The sequence below is a fragment of the Mustelus asterias genome, chromosome 13 (genome assembly GCF_964213995.1).
Source record: "Mustelus asterias chromosome 13, sMusAst1.hap1.1, whole genome shotgun sequence".
Lineage (NCBI taxonomy): Eukaryota > Metazoa > Chordata > Chondrichthyes > Carcharhiniformes > Triakidae > Mustelus > Mustelus asterias.
In genome coordinates this window covers 101,839,678-101,854,009 of record NC_135813.1, presented here as the reverse complement: position 1 = coordinate 101,854,009, position 14,332 = coordinate 101,839,678, and the positions used below count along the sequence as shown (strand labels likewise).

The 14,332-nt window shown below is 46.4% G+C and overlaps 1 protein-coding gene across 1 annotated transcript in view; it reads right to left on the bottom strand.

Moving 5' to 3' along the window:
• LOC144502953 (proline dehydrogenase 1, mitochondrial-like) overlaps positions 1 to 10,623 on the bottom strand; it is a 40,730-nt gene extending 30,107 nt beyond the window's left edge. Inside the window, exons 1-2 of the mRNA XM_078227390.1 lie at positions 10,255 to 10,623; positions 8,555 to 8,763 (exon numbers count right to left, since the gene is read on the bottom strand). Of these exons, the coding sequence (XP_078083516.1) occupies positions 8,555 to 8,763; positions 10,255 to 10,530 (485 nt within the window). The 5' untranslated portion in view covers positions 10,531 to 10,623. The remainder of the gene's footprint in view (positions 1 to 8,554; positions 8,764 to 10,254) is intronic.
• Between the last annotated feature and the right edge of the window lie 3,709 nt (positions 10,624 to 14,332).

Genomic DNA, 14,332 nt, shown 5'->3' with positions numbered 1-14,332 from the left:
TTTCATCTTTGTTTCCAAATCCATCCATGGTCTCAGCCTTCTATATCCTTGTAATCTCCGCTGGCCTCAAAGCTCTGAGGCATTTATACTCTAATATTGGCCCCTTGAACATCTCCAAATTTAATTGCTCCACCATTGATGGCCATATTTACAGCAGCCAAGGCCCCAAGCTCTGGAATTCCCTCCAAAATCTCTTTGCCTGTCTTTCCTCCTTCAAGGTGCTTCTTAAAACCTACCTCTTTGACCAAGCTTTGTATGGCCTGTTCCCAATAGCTCACATGGACTGGTGTCAAAATTTCCTCTGCAGCTCTTCTGCAAAGCACCTTGGGATGTTTTATTGCATTGAAGGTTTTATATAAATGCAAGTTGTTGTTCTGAACAGCACCTAGATACACTTTCCTGCACTAAAAACACTAGAAGCATCCTGGTTACCATTGACCAGAAACTGAACTGGACTAGCCATATGGATGTGGTACATCTAGACTTCCAGAAGGCGTTTGCCAAGGTGCCGCATAAAAGACTGATCCAGAAGGTGAGATCGCAGGGGATTGGGGGTAGAGTACTGGATTGGATTGAGGATTGGCTGACTGATAGAAAGCAGAGGGTCAGGATAAATGTGTCCTCTGGCTGGCGAAATGTAACTGATGGGATGCCAATGGGGCCAGTCCTCAGACCGCAACATTATGTAGTTTACAATCTATATAAATGATCTGCAAGCAGGGACAGAGTGTAATATAGCAAAATTTGAGGATGATACTAAAATAGGTGGGAAAGCAAGCAGACAGTGAAGCAGATGTAAAGATTCAACAGACAGATATAGATAGGCTAACAGAATGGGCCAAAATTTGGCAGATGGAGTTTAACGTGGACAAGTGTGAGATTATCCATTTTAGCAGAAAAAAATAGAAAGGCAAATTATTACCTAAATGGAAAGCAGATTCAAAATGTGTCCGGGCAGAGGTGATCTGGATGACTATGTTCATGAGTTTCAGAAAGTCGATATGCAGGTGCAGTTCATAATAAAAAAGGCAAATGGGATGTTGGCATTTATTGCAAAGGGACTGGATTATAAAAGTAGAGAAGCGTTGTAATTGTATTGGGTGTTGGTGAGACCACATCTGGAGTATGGTGTCCAGTTTTGGTCTCTTTATTTGAGGAAGGATGTGGTGGCATTGGGGACAGTTCAGAGGAGGTTCCCCAGTTTGATTCCGGGGATGAAAGGGTTGATGGATGAGGAGAGTTTAAACAGTTTGGGCTTGTACTCGCTGGAGTTTAGAAGGATGATACGGGATCAGATTGAGATATATAAAATTTTGAAAGGGATTGATTTGGGGCGGCACGGTGGCACAGTGGTTAGCACTGCTGCTTCACAGCTCCAGGGACCTGGGTTCGATTCCCGGCTTGGGTCACTGTCTGTGTGGAGTTTGCACATTCTCCTCGTGCCTGCGTGGGTTTCCTCCGGGTGCTCCAGTTTCCTCCCACAGTCCAAAGATGTGCGGGTTAGGTTGATTGGCCATGCTAAAATTGCCCCTTAGTGTCCTGGGATGCGTAGATTAGAGGGATTAGTGGGTAAAATATGTAGGGATATGGGGGTAGGGCCTGGGTGGGATTGTGGTCGGTGCAGACTCGATGGGCCGAATGGCCTCTTTCTGTACTGTAGGGTTTCTACGATTTTACGATTGATAAAATAAATGTGGAACAATCTGGAACAAAAGGTCACAGGTATAGGTTGTGAGGCAGTGGATTTAAATATAAGATGAGGAGGAACGACTTCTTGCAGAGGGTGGTGAATTTGTGGAACTCGCTGCCCCGTAGCGCAGTGAAGTCTGAATCATTGAATGGTTTCAATAGGGAGATAGACATATTTCTAATAAAAAAAGGGAAAGAGGGATATGGGGATCAGGTGGGGAGATGGATTTGAGACCAGGAAGAGATGAGCCATGATCTGATTGAATGGCAGAACAGGCTTGGAGGGCTGAATTTACCTACTCCTGCTCCCAATTCCTATATAGATACTGTGGCTACAAGAGCAGTTCAGATGCTAGTAATCTTGTGGAGGATATCTCACCTCCCATCTCCCAACAGCCTGTCCACAACCTACAAGGCCCAAGTCAGGAGTATGAAGGAATATGCTCCACTTGCCCAGATAAGTGCAGCTCCAACAACACTCAAGAAGCTCAACACCATCCAGGCAACAAAGCAGCCTACTTGATTGGCACCACATCCACAAACATTCACTATCTCCACCACCACAAACAGTGGCAGCCGTGTGCACCATCAAGATGCACTTTAGGAACTCACCATGGCTCCTTAAGTAGGCAGCACCTTCTAGAAGCAGAAGCGCAGCAGATACCTGGAAACACCACCACCAGCTACAAGTTCCCCTTCAAGTCACTCACCATCCTGATTTGGAAATATATCATAGTTCCTTCACTGTCGCTGGGTCAAAATCTGGGAACTGCCTCCCAATGACAGTGTGTGTGTAACTACACCACATGGATTGCAGCAGTTCAAGAAGGCAACTCACCACCATCTTCTCAAGGGCAATGAGGTATGGACAATAAATGCTGGCCTAGCCAATGAGGCCCACATCCTGTAAATTTGTTTTAAAAATGTGAAAATATGTTGTTAATTATTGTTCTTGGAGTTCAGACAGCATAGACACGAGAGATAAAGAGAGAGAGTAAAACTTGATGTTAATGATAGAACTGGAGCAACGGAAGAAGGTCACCTGGATCAGTAAAATAATTTGACTCAACATTTTCCTCCAAATTTATCTTTCCACGGCATTAGAACATAGAACATAGAACAGTACAGCACAGAACAGACCCTTCGGCCCACGATGTTGTGCCGAGCTTTATCTGAAACCAACATCAAGCTATCCCACTCCCCATCATCCTGGTGTGCTCCATGTGCCTATCCAATAACCGCTTAAATGTTCCTAAAGTGTCTGACTCCACTATCACTGCAGGCAGTCCATTCCACACCCCAACCACTCTCTGCGTAAAGAACCTACCTCTGATATCCTTCCTATATCTCCCACCATGAACCCTAGAGTTATGCCCCCTTGTAATAGCTCCATCCACCCGAGGAAATAGTCTTTGAACGCTCACTCTATCTATCCCCTTCATCATTTTATAAACCTCTATTAAGTCTCCCCTCAGCCTCCTCCGCTCCAGAGAGAACAGCCCTAGCTCCCTCAACCTTTCCTCATAAGACCTATCCTCCAAACCAGGCAGCATCCTGGTAAATCTCCTCTGCACTCTTTCCAGCGCTTCCACATCCTTCCTATAGTGAGGTGACCAGAACTGCACACAATATTCCAAATGTGGTCTCACCAAGGTCCTGTACAGTTGCAGCATAACCCCACGGCTCTTAAACTCCAACCCCCTGTTAATAAAAGCTAACACACTATAGGCCTTCTTCACAGCTCTATCCATTTGAGTGGCAACCTTTAGAGATCTGTGGATATGGACCCCAAGATCTCTCTGTTCCTCCACAGTCTTCAGAACCCTACCTTTGACCCTGTAATCCACATTTAAATTAATCCTACCAAATTGAATCACCTCACATTTATCAGGGTTAAACTCCATTTGCCATTTTTCAGCCCAGCTTTGTATCCTATCTATGTCTCTTTGCAGCCTACAACAGCCCTCTACCTCATCCACTACTCCACCAATCTTGGTGTCATCAGCAAATTTACTGATCCACCCTTCAGCCCCCTCCTCTAAGTCATTAATAAAAATCACAAAGAGCAGAGGACCAAGCACTGATCCCTGTGGCACTCCGCTAGCAACCTGCCTCCAGTCCGAAAATTTTCCATCCACCACCACCCTCTGTCTTCGATCAGATAGCCAGTTACCTATCCAATCTGCCAACTTTCCCTCTATCCCACACCTCCTTTCTTTCATCATAAGCCGACCATGGGGGACCTTATCAAACGCCTTACTAAAATCCATGTACATGACATCAACTGCCCTACCTTCATCAACACACTTAGTTACCTTCTCAAAAAATCAATCAAATTTGTGAGGCACGACTTGCCCTTCACGAATCCGTGCTGACTATCCCGGATTAATCCGCATCTTTCTAAATGGTCGTAAATCCCATCCCTAAGGACTTTTTCCATCAATTTACCAACCACCGAAGTAAGACTAACCGGTCTATAATTACCAGGGTCATTTCTATTCCCTTTCTTAAACAGAGGAACAACATTCGCCACTCTCCAGTCCTCTGGCACCATCCCCGTGGACAGTGAGGACCCAAAGATCAAAGCCAAAGGCTCTGCAATCTCATCCCTTGCCTCCCAAAGAATCCTAGGATATATTTCATCAGGCCCAGGGGACTTATCGACCTTCAGTTTATTCAAAACTGCCAGTACATCCTCCCTCCGAACAACTATTTCCTCCAGCCTATTAGCCGGTAACACCTTCTCTTCCTCAAAAACATGGCCCCTCTCCTTGGTGAACACTGAAGAAAAGTATTCATTCATCACCTCGCCTATCTCTACTGACTCCATCCACAAGTTCCCACTACTGTCCTTGACCGGCCCCAATAGAGCCGATAAAATTGGGAACAACAACACAACTGGCTAAAGGAAGCAACAGGAGCATTAAGACAAGACATTGATGCTTCTTTTCAATAAGGTTATGCTTAGTGGCTCTAATAATGAACTGACAGAAGGTACAGGCTAAAATAAAGTAGGTTTTCAGGATGCTTCAAGCTGATAAAGACACCAGACTCCAAAGGCAGAATTTTGACAAGGCAACAAAGAACAGACACAACTGAACCCAGATGCAGTAGATCATCAGATCAGGCTCAAGAGGAGGAATGTGGTGTAACACCTCCCATGCTAACCAGAATGCCAAGAATTACTTCACTGGCATAATGGATGTAGTCAAATTAGGGAGAAAATAAGCAAAGAATTGCCAAAAGATCACCCATCCTGCATGGTTTACAGGACCAATCAAAATTGAACTCACCCTTCAATGTGGTATTCTGATAGACAGATACTGTTGAGAATGTAAAAAAGTTGCAACATTACACAATTATCATAGCTAAGGGTTAAGGCCTTACTTATGAAGAGTGCTGTGGAGAACAGAGGACAATTTCCTGGAAGTGATAGTATAGCTAAGGCTTCCGGTTGCATATTCCTCCTATTTTTCAAGACAAAAATGCGTTAGCCCACACCTCAATATATTCCTTGTTCTTGCTGTCCCTTGTTTGTCCCCGTTAGTTAACTGCAAAGAAAGGGCATTGCTTCACTCACAAAGCTTTTTGGGAAACGATCCAGAATGTTATGAACGGGTGAGATTCGGACTTGTCGCATTTCTCAGCTCAGGTCTTGTCTACCTCCCACCCACCAAGCTGTAACTTGTAATACGCTGAGTAGGAAATTCAAACCAGCACTTACTCGGTTCAAATTATCAACTAAACAGAGTAGAACCTGGCCACACAACTCATGTTACTTTGTGGTGTAACACAGAATATATGAAATAATCTGCTTTTCCAATTGCTACAGCTGTTCAAAGCCAGGGATCACTATTCTATTGGATCTTCTTTGCTAATTTGTCCTGTTTGACAATTGTAGACTAGGAGCCCAACTTCTGAATTTATTGGTGGATAAATCCTAAATTAAGACCATGCTTGTAGCAATATATGCAGTTTAACAGAAATGTAGTCCAGGTTTAAACAATCTAACCCTGATACCAGCTCCCAACTCTACCCAGCCCCATGACAGGTGGCAGAGAATCAGACAAAGATTAAAGACTTAACTATATGCAAAGCATCACCGATGGGTCACGCACTTCGTCCTTTTTACTGCAGTGTGAAACCCATAGACTTTTTCCAGCTTTCCTAAAGCCTGTAAGGGGAAGCACACCCTGGGACCTCTCCAGGATCCATTCATCCTGCTTCAGCCCGAATGGTGACCACCAGCGCCCCCCCGCCCCACCCCTTCTAACTCTCACCACGGCCCACTGATGTCAACTTTTCTCTACCCTGATTGCCAAGGCCCATTCCCCAGAATCCCCCGTATTTGATTTGATTTGTCACACAGGGAAGGCGATGGACAGGGAACAGAACAAATGAAATGATTAGAAAGTTCCGTCGTGAGGTTCAACAGGACTGCCGCATCTCCTCGCTGCCAACATTGCTGATGCTCGTTTAATTAAACAAATGGTCAATAAAATAACCACAAAATGAGAAGTGTGTGTGTGTGTGGGGAGGGGGGGGGGGGGGGGGGTGGTGACAGCCCTTTGTGAAGCACTGCAACTAAAACAAAGTCTTGAAGGAAATTTAACCAACTAAACTAAAATATCATTCCCGTGGGGAGGAGGGGGGAAAATGATGCACCCCGGCCACCACCAGTCATGGAATGTGCCAGCGAACACCACGAGCTCCCTCTGCAAGGCCACCTGGCTGTGAATGCAGCTGGGGCAGCCCACTGACTGGACGTATCAATGGCCAACTTAGCCAGGTGGAGTGGAAGCCTGCTCTCAAACAGGGCACAGAGACACAAAATCAAGTTACGGAATACTGATTAGAATGCAAATCTCTACAGCCAACCAGGTCTTAAAGATACAGACAATGTGAGTGGAGGAGGGAGCATTAAGCACAGGTTAAAGAGATGTGTATTGTCTCCTTCAGTAACCCCCACAGCTTGCCTCCTGTCCTGTCTGGAGACAATACACATCTCTTTAACCTGTGCTTAATGCTCCCTCCTCCACTCACATTGCCTGTATCTTTAAGAACTGGTTGGCTGTAGAGATTTGCATTCTAATCAGTATTCTGTAACTTGATTTTGTGTCTCTGTGCCCTGTTTGAGAGCAGGTTTTCAGTCCATCTGACGAAGAAGCAGCACTCCGAAAGCTAATGGTATTTGCTACCTAATAAACCTGTTGGACTTTAACCTGGTGTTGTTAAAACTGTTACTGTGTTTACCCCAGTCCAACGCCGGCATCTCCACATCACAACTTAGCCAGGCCCAGAAACAGGCCAACAAGGAGGTCCTCCCCACCTCCCCAACCCCTCCGCACCAGGTATATTGCTTACACACAAAAAGTTAAAAGTTTATTTATTAGTCACAAGTAAGGCTTACATTAACACTGCAATGAAGTTACTGTAAAATTCCCCTAGTCGCCACACTCCGATGCCTGTTCAGGTCAATTCACCTAACCAGCACGTCTTTCAGACTGTGGGAGGAAACCGGAGCACCCAGAGGAAACCCATGCAGACACGGGGAGAACATGCAAACTCCGCACAGAGAGTGACCCAAGCTGCGAATTAAACCCAGGTCCCTGGCGCCGTGAGGCAGCATTGCTAACCACTGTGCCACCATGCCGTCCCATGTGGCCTTGGAGGCTTAACAATATGCAACACATGGCCGTAATCTAGGCTATACTTGATTTCAATGAAAAAGCCAGGACAAAATACACTTGGGACGAGTTACCATACAAATAGTACACATGGTGAGCATATACCACAGTGTCAACTTTACTTTTATTTGAGCAGTTTAATTACTAAACAAACAGACAGCGAAAGAACAGTAAATGGAGGTTATCGTTGCTTAATGTACTGCAAAGTAGAACATGAGACTTGTACACAATGCAAGTTCTATTTTAAAACTTCACTAGCAACGACGCAAATGGATATGGCTATCAGCTGCTCACTGTAAATTTCCATTCAATGCTGGTTATCAACATGGGCATCAAGTGCTGGAGCGCAGCGCAAGAACACTAGTTTGAAAGGTTATATTTACTATGTATGGTAAGTTACTGAGCCATCACAAAGAACATTATGGAAAAATTTCAGCCATTCTATCACACAGGATTGAAGGTTACAAGGACAGGTACCTGCTGCTGGAACAATGAATGGGTGGTGTGCGGATCGAAATTGAACAACATTGGTGTAAGACAAGACAAATATCCAAAAATGTCACTCAATTACTTCTAGGAATCTTGTTCTTCCCCGGATTTCACCAACTATTGTCACCATCAGGAAGAGAGAGTGCCCAAATCAGAGCAAACTGCCCATCACCTTTGATGGTTCACTGAAAAAATTCAAAGAATTTTAATTAAGCCTCTACCTAGTACGAGTTTAACTGGTCCGGAGAGAACAGTCTGTTGAAGGGGCTATCATGGAGTTTTCAGAGGAACATGATAAAGAATTTCCCCATCGTAAACATGGGGGTGTCCAGAACCAGGGGGTTGATACAGAGTAGACCATTTAGGACAGAGATGAGGAGAAATTTCTTCACCCAGAGAGTGGTCAGCCCATAGAATTCGCTACCAAAGAAAGTAGTTGAAGCCAAAACATTGCAGCAGTTCAATATAGCACTTGAGGCGAAGGGGATCAAAGGATATTTGGGGGGGGGGGGGGAGGGGGTGGAATCAGGATATTGAATTGGATGATCAGCCATGATCATAATGAGTGGCAGAGCAGGCTCAAAGGGCTGAATGGCCTCCTCCTGCTCTGATTCCTCTATGTATCTATGTAAACCCCTGCTCTAGTGTCTTTCCCTCATCAAGGGACACGTAATTTGAAACTAACTTACTCCATTTCTTTTTTCTCCGCTTCCTCTTGGGTCAGGTCTTCTTCAACACTGTAGTCCAGGATGGAGCCCACTCCAAATGAACGATTATGCTGGATCAGGGGCCTGATGTCATCTTGGTCCTTTCCAGCCACAAACTGTCCGTAAAAGGTCATCCTCATGACCTTCTCGAAGAGCCATTTCCCCAGCACCAACCTGCTTAGATTGATGAGCTGTAAGAAAAACACAGCAGCCTTTACTGAACAGCAAATTTCCCTTTCCAAACAAACATTGGGCAGTATAAAAGCTCCTATCGGATATATACCTCAAAGCCCTGCAAAATAAGCAAGTATTGTATTTGTTTCACGGTGACTAAGGAAATGTAAAAGATACTCTTCTTTTACAGGAAACTCCTGCAAAAGATATTCTCCTTGGTGAGAAAGCCTGGCTGATGTGAATAAGAAAGATTCTGGTGTTACCAGGAGGCTGTTTGCCCAGTTCCACATATCCCAGACCCTGTTGCTGCCCATGGACCCGCATCCCGCCACTGACCACCTTTTAGCCACTACCCTCTCAGCCATCCCCCTGCCCCTCTCGCCCCCGATCACTCTCATTCCCCCACCCCAGCGTCGCTGCCCATTTCCCTGTCATCCTCCTCCAAGCCAATATGAATGCATGCAAACCTGTGCAACCCTGCCAGAGTCACTGCCACCGGCCTATCTCCCAGGCCATTTTGCTGCCAATGGGCCTGTACTCCAGCAGCCAGAGTCACTGTCAGTGGAACTGTTAGCCCAGTTCGGAGTTAATGCCCAGTGGAACTGTAACTCAGCATACTGTCTTCAGATCATAGAATCCCCACAGTACAGGAGGCCATTTGGCCCATCGAGTCTGCACCGACTACAATCCCACCCAGGCCACATCTCCGCAATCCCACATATTTACCCTGCTAATTCCCCAGACACAAGGGTCAATTTAGCATGGCCAATCAACCTAACCCGCATGTCTTTCGGACTGTGGGAGGAAACCGGAGCACCCAGAGGAAACCCACGCAGGCCATGGGGAGAAAGTGCAAACTCCATACGGACAGCGACCCGAGGCCAGGAATCGAACCTGGTACCCCGAATCGAACCTGGTACCCTGGCGCTGTGAGGCAGCAGTGCACCATGCCACCCAAGCAGGAAAAAATATCTAACCCACTGAAAGCAAATCATTAACAAGGAGGCTGATTGACTGGGAGTGAGAAAACAACTGAAATACGATTCAGTTCTTTCTTGTGGTGTAATGTGTACCCAACTATTGCAGAGTCACTGCTAGGTAAAGATTTTAAAGGCTTGAACTTTTCACAACCCGGGGGTGGGGAATCAATCAATCCTTACACAAGCTTTCAGAAACATTGAGGAAGGGGGGGGACTGGATTCCTCTGAATGTTTTGTAACACTAGCAAAAAGGAATGTGGGTGTATGTGAGTTTGCACCAGTCACAGGGCTGAGACCACCCAAGGGGGTGGGGGGCTGCTTCCCGGAAACAGCAACGATTCTTAGAAAGAACAATTCTTAGAAGGAGCAGAAACAGGCGGATTGAAATACACTCTGTAACAGTGAATATACACAACACAGAGCCCCCCACTATTCTATCCAAGGTGTAAACACTGTTCTCCAGATATTTACTATCTGAATCTGAGCATTGGCACACTGAAGCACATGCAGCTCTGTCTCTCCCCTCACCTCCTTGTGCCTGTCCACCAGCACGCCGTATGAGCAGAGGCGGAACACCAGCAAGCTTCGCACCAGCTCCGCGCTGCTCTTGCTGCGATACGCTTCGCGGTGGTTGCTGAAGTCCGGGAGGACCGGCGCGGCAGCAGCAGCGGCGGCCGGGCGCCGGACGCTCCCCAGGGGAGGCACAGAGGAGGTCGGGCGGCTCTTCTGCTTCGAGGAGGCGGCGGCGGTGGAGCAGAGCCTGACGAAGGGACGGCGCGGCCGGAGAACAACACGACTCGCCATCGGGCCGGGCTGGGCTGGGGAGATGAGGGTTGAATGGGGTGGGTGGTGGGAGAGAGTCTGATCCTCTGCCGGATCACACCACACTATCTCCAACTTGCTTCCGGGAGGGGCGAAACTGTATCCAATTGCTACCCAATCGTGTGCCAGGGCGCCAAGTTTCCATTCACAAAAATAGATAGCTGAGCCCCGCCCACTCTATCTGTTACAATCCCCTCACCCACCCACCCAGTTACTACCAGGGACCCCAAGAGATGTAACAGTGCTCTGAGCCCTGGTCACAGTGCCCAGGCTGGGGCTGGGCTGTGACTCCTTTCTGCCAGTTAGGATGAAACTTTTTGGCTAAGATCAAGCCCAATATGGGGTGTATTGCCTTATCTTGTCGGCTTGGATCTTGTTTTGATTTTAATTTTATTTATTAGTGTCACAACATGTGTCATCCTAACTTTTAAAAAAAATTTTACTGCATTCTTACAAAATGATGTGGAGGTGCCGGCACTAGACTGGGGTAAACACAGTAAGAAGTCTCACAACAGCAGGTTAAAGTCCAACCGGTTTAACAGGTGGTGTTCCGCCTCTGCTCCAAAAAGCAAATTCAAAATCCAATGGGTCGGATACATTCAGGGAGAATTTAGCATGGTCAATGCACCTGTCCCGCACGTCTCTCGGACTGTGGGAGGAAACCGGAGCACCCAGAGGAAACCCACGCAGACATGGGGAGAACATGCAGACTCCACACAGACAGTGACCCAAGCCAGGAATTGAACGCAGGTCCCTGATGCTGTGAGCCAGCAGTGCTAACCACCGTACCGGGCAACATGATTCCACTGGATTTTAAATTTGGATTTTGGAGCAGGCAGGGAATGGGTTTGCCAGGTCCACTCTAACTTTGTAACTTTAAAGATGGAGTAAAATTTTTTTTTAAAGTTAGGATGACACATGTTCATCAACTAACCGATTTCACAAACAGTAACTTCTGTTTCATGGGGACACAAATGACAAGCTCCACATTATGCATGAGGCCAAACGACCAAAGCAAATCACAATGTTGTTGCAAGTGCCAATTTTAGGGGGTGGCACACTGCTGCCTCACAGTGCCAGGGACCCAGGTTCGATTCCGGCCTCGGATCACTGTCTGCATGGGTTTCCTCCCACAGTCCAAAAGACACGCTAGTTAGGTGCATTGGCCATGTTAAATTCTCCCTCAGTGTACCCAAACAGGTGCCGGTTTGTGGCGACTAGGGGATTTTCACAATAACTTCATTGCAGTGTTAATGTGAGCCTACTTGTGACACTAATAAATAAGCTTTCAACTTCAAACAGACACGGGGAGAATGTGCAGACTCTGCACAGACAGTGGCCCAAGCTGGGAATTGAACACGGGTCCCTGACGCTGTCAGGCAGCAGTGCTAACCACCGTGCTGGGCAACATGATTCCATTGGATTTTGAATTTGTTTTTTTGGAGCAGGCAGGGAATGGATTTGAGTTTGCCAGGTCCGCTCTGACTTTGTAACTTTAAGGATGGAGTTTATTTTAAAGCTTAGGATGACACATGTTCATCGACTAATCGATTTCACAAACAGTGACATCTCTTTCATGGGGACAGCTATATCGTGCTCCTTCGCCAGGGACGCTGGAGAATAGACACAACCATAAGGACTCGCATGCCCCCCATTAACTTTGACCCAAATTATTGTTTCTAGAAGTTACCCCACTACCAAAATTAAACTGACTGGCTTACAGTTACTGGACTTATCTTTACAACCTTTTTGAACAAGGTTGTAATGTCTGCAATTCTCCATATCCCTGGCACCATCCTGATGTGTAAAGAAGAGTGGAAAATGATGACCAGTGCCTCTGCAATTTCCACTCTTAATTCCATCAGTGCTCTTGGATGCATCTCATCCAGTCCCTTATCAACCTTAAATGCAACAGCCTATTCATTACCTCCTCACTATTAGTTTCAAATCTCCCTGGTATATTAATTACCACTTCCACTGTGGACTGTGTAGCATCTTCTTTCTTGGTAAAGACATGCAAAAATTATTCATTTCACTTCAGCTGTGCACCACCCGCACCCCAAGCACCGGTGACTCACCTGATGAAGGAGCAGTGCTCCAAAAACTTGTGCTACCAAATAAACCTATTGGACTTTAACCTGGTGTTGTGAAACTTCTTACTGTGCTTACCCTAGTCCAACGCCGGCATCTCCACATCATGTGTGCATTCAGTGAGTCATTCAGCCCAAAGGGGTTCTGCTCCCCTTGATTCACTGTGATTGAAAGGTCTTAGACAGTGACCTTCCCCATTGCGCCTCTGCAGCTGCTGCCCCAAGCTTTAGTGCATCCCACAGTCCTGGATTTTGGAATGTGCCAATCTACAACACTCGGTGGGGAACAACTCTGTGTACTGGAAGACCAACAAGTTTTGGGCAGACCAAAAAGCATCTTTCACCAAGTGATGATCCTCCTGATGTTTATCTCAGACTGCGTCCCTGGGAGCAGCCAGCAGAACATAGATTCCTGTGTCACCGAGCTACTCGGGACGAACCTCGACATAAACCACCTCATCCCTCTCTGGACCTTTGCAAAGGCACATTTCACATGGAGATGGACAACGGTCTCTCCCTACCACTGCCCTCCCACCTGATTAAATGCCCTGGTCACCAAACTAGCCACGGGGACGAGCATTAATTTCTGTCCACTAAATGCTTTCTCCTTTTCCACTAGACTGACCACAGTTGAACTGCTTTAAGACTCCAAGAAAGAAAGACTCACACTGATAAAACACTTTTCAAAACAACCAAAAGAATCCCAAAGGCTCATAACATGCAATATTCCTGCCTAATTTAATTTGAAATAGATGTTGCAACTCCAAAGTTTTAAAGTGTATTTATTTATTAGTGTCACAAGTAGGCTTACATTAACACTGCAGTGAAGTTACTGTGAAAATCCCCCTAGTCGCCACACTCTGGCGCCTGTTCGGGTACACTGAAGGAGAATTTAGCATGGCCAATGCATCTAACCAGCTCGTCTTTCAGACTGTGGGAGGAAACCGGAGCACCCAGAGAAAACCCACGCAGACATGGGGAGAACGTGCAGTCTCCGCACAGACAGTGACCCAAGCCGGGAATCGAACCTCGGTCCCTGGTGCCGTGGGACAGCAGTGCTAACCATTGTGCCACCGTGCCACTTCAAATTACAGGCTCTAGGGTGACATCATTGGTCGGAGGTGAAAATTGCATGCAATAAAGGGATAGTGTTCATGAAACGGATGTCATGTCACAAATTTAGAAAGCTACTGCAGAGCATTAAATGGAATCTTTTATGCTGAGGATGGAATTAAAAAGCAGGAGGCTATTGTCACAGTGATCACCAGGTCCAAGCAAGATTCCTCCAACTCAGTGATCCTCTGACCCAGCATATGGGCTTCACTCTAAGCAGTTAAAGTTTATTTAGGCAGTGCACCTGCTTCTTCGAGGTGGGTTTTCCCCTGTGGGTAGATTAGCACTGTAGCATGTTTCTAAGGAGGTATGGCCCCAGCTAGCTTACTATTCCTGCACGTGTGCTTTTAAATGTTGCTGGTGTCCTAGCAGCAGGTGGCAAGACTTTGAAACAGACCTTGAGAAGGTCGCTTACAGCAGCCAGAGAGGGTGGTTGTAGAGAGTTGTTTTTCAAACTGGAGGCTTGTGACCAGCGGTGTGCCTCAGGGGTCAGTGCTGGGCCCACTGTTATTTGTCATTTATATTAATTATTTGGATGAGACTATAGGGGGCATGGTTAGTAAGTTTGCAGATGACACCAA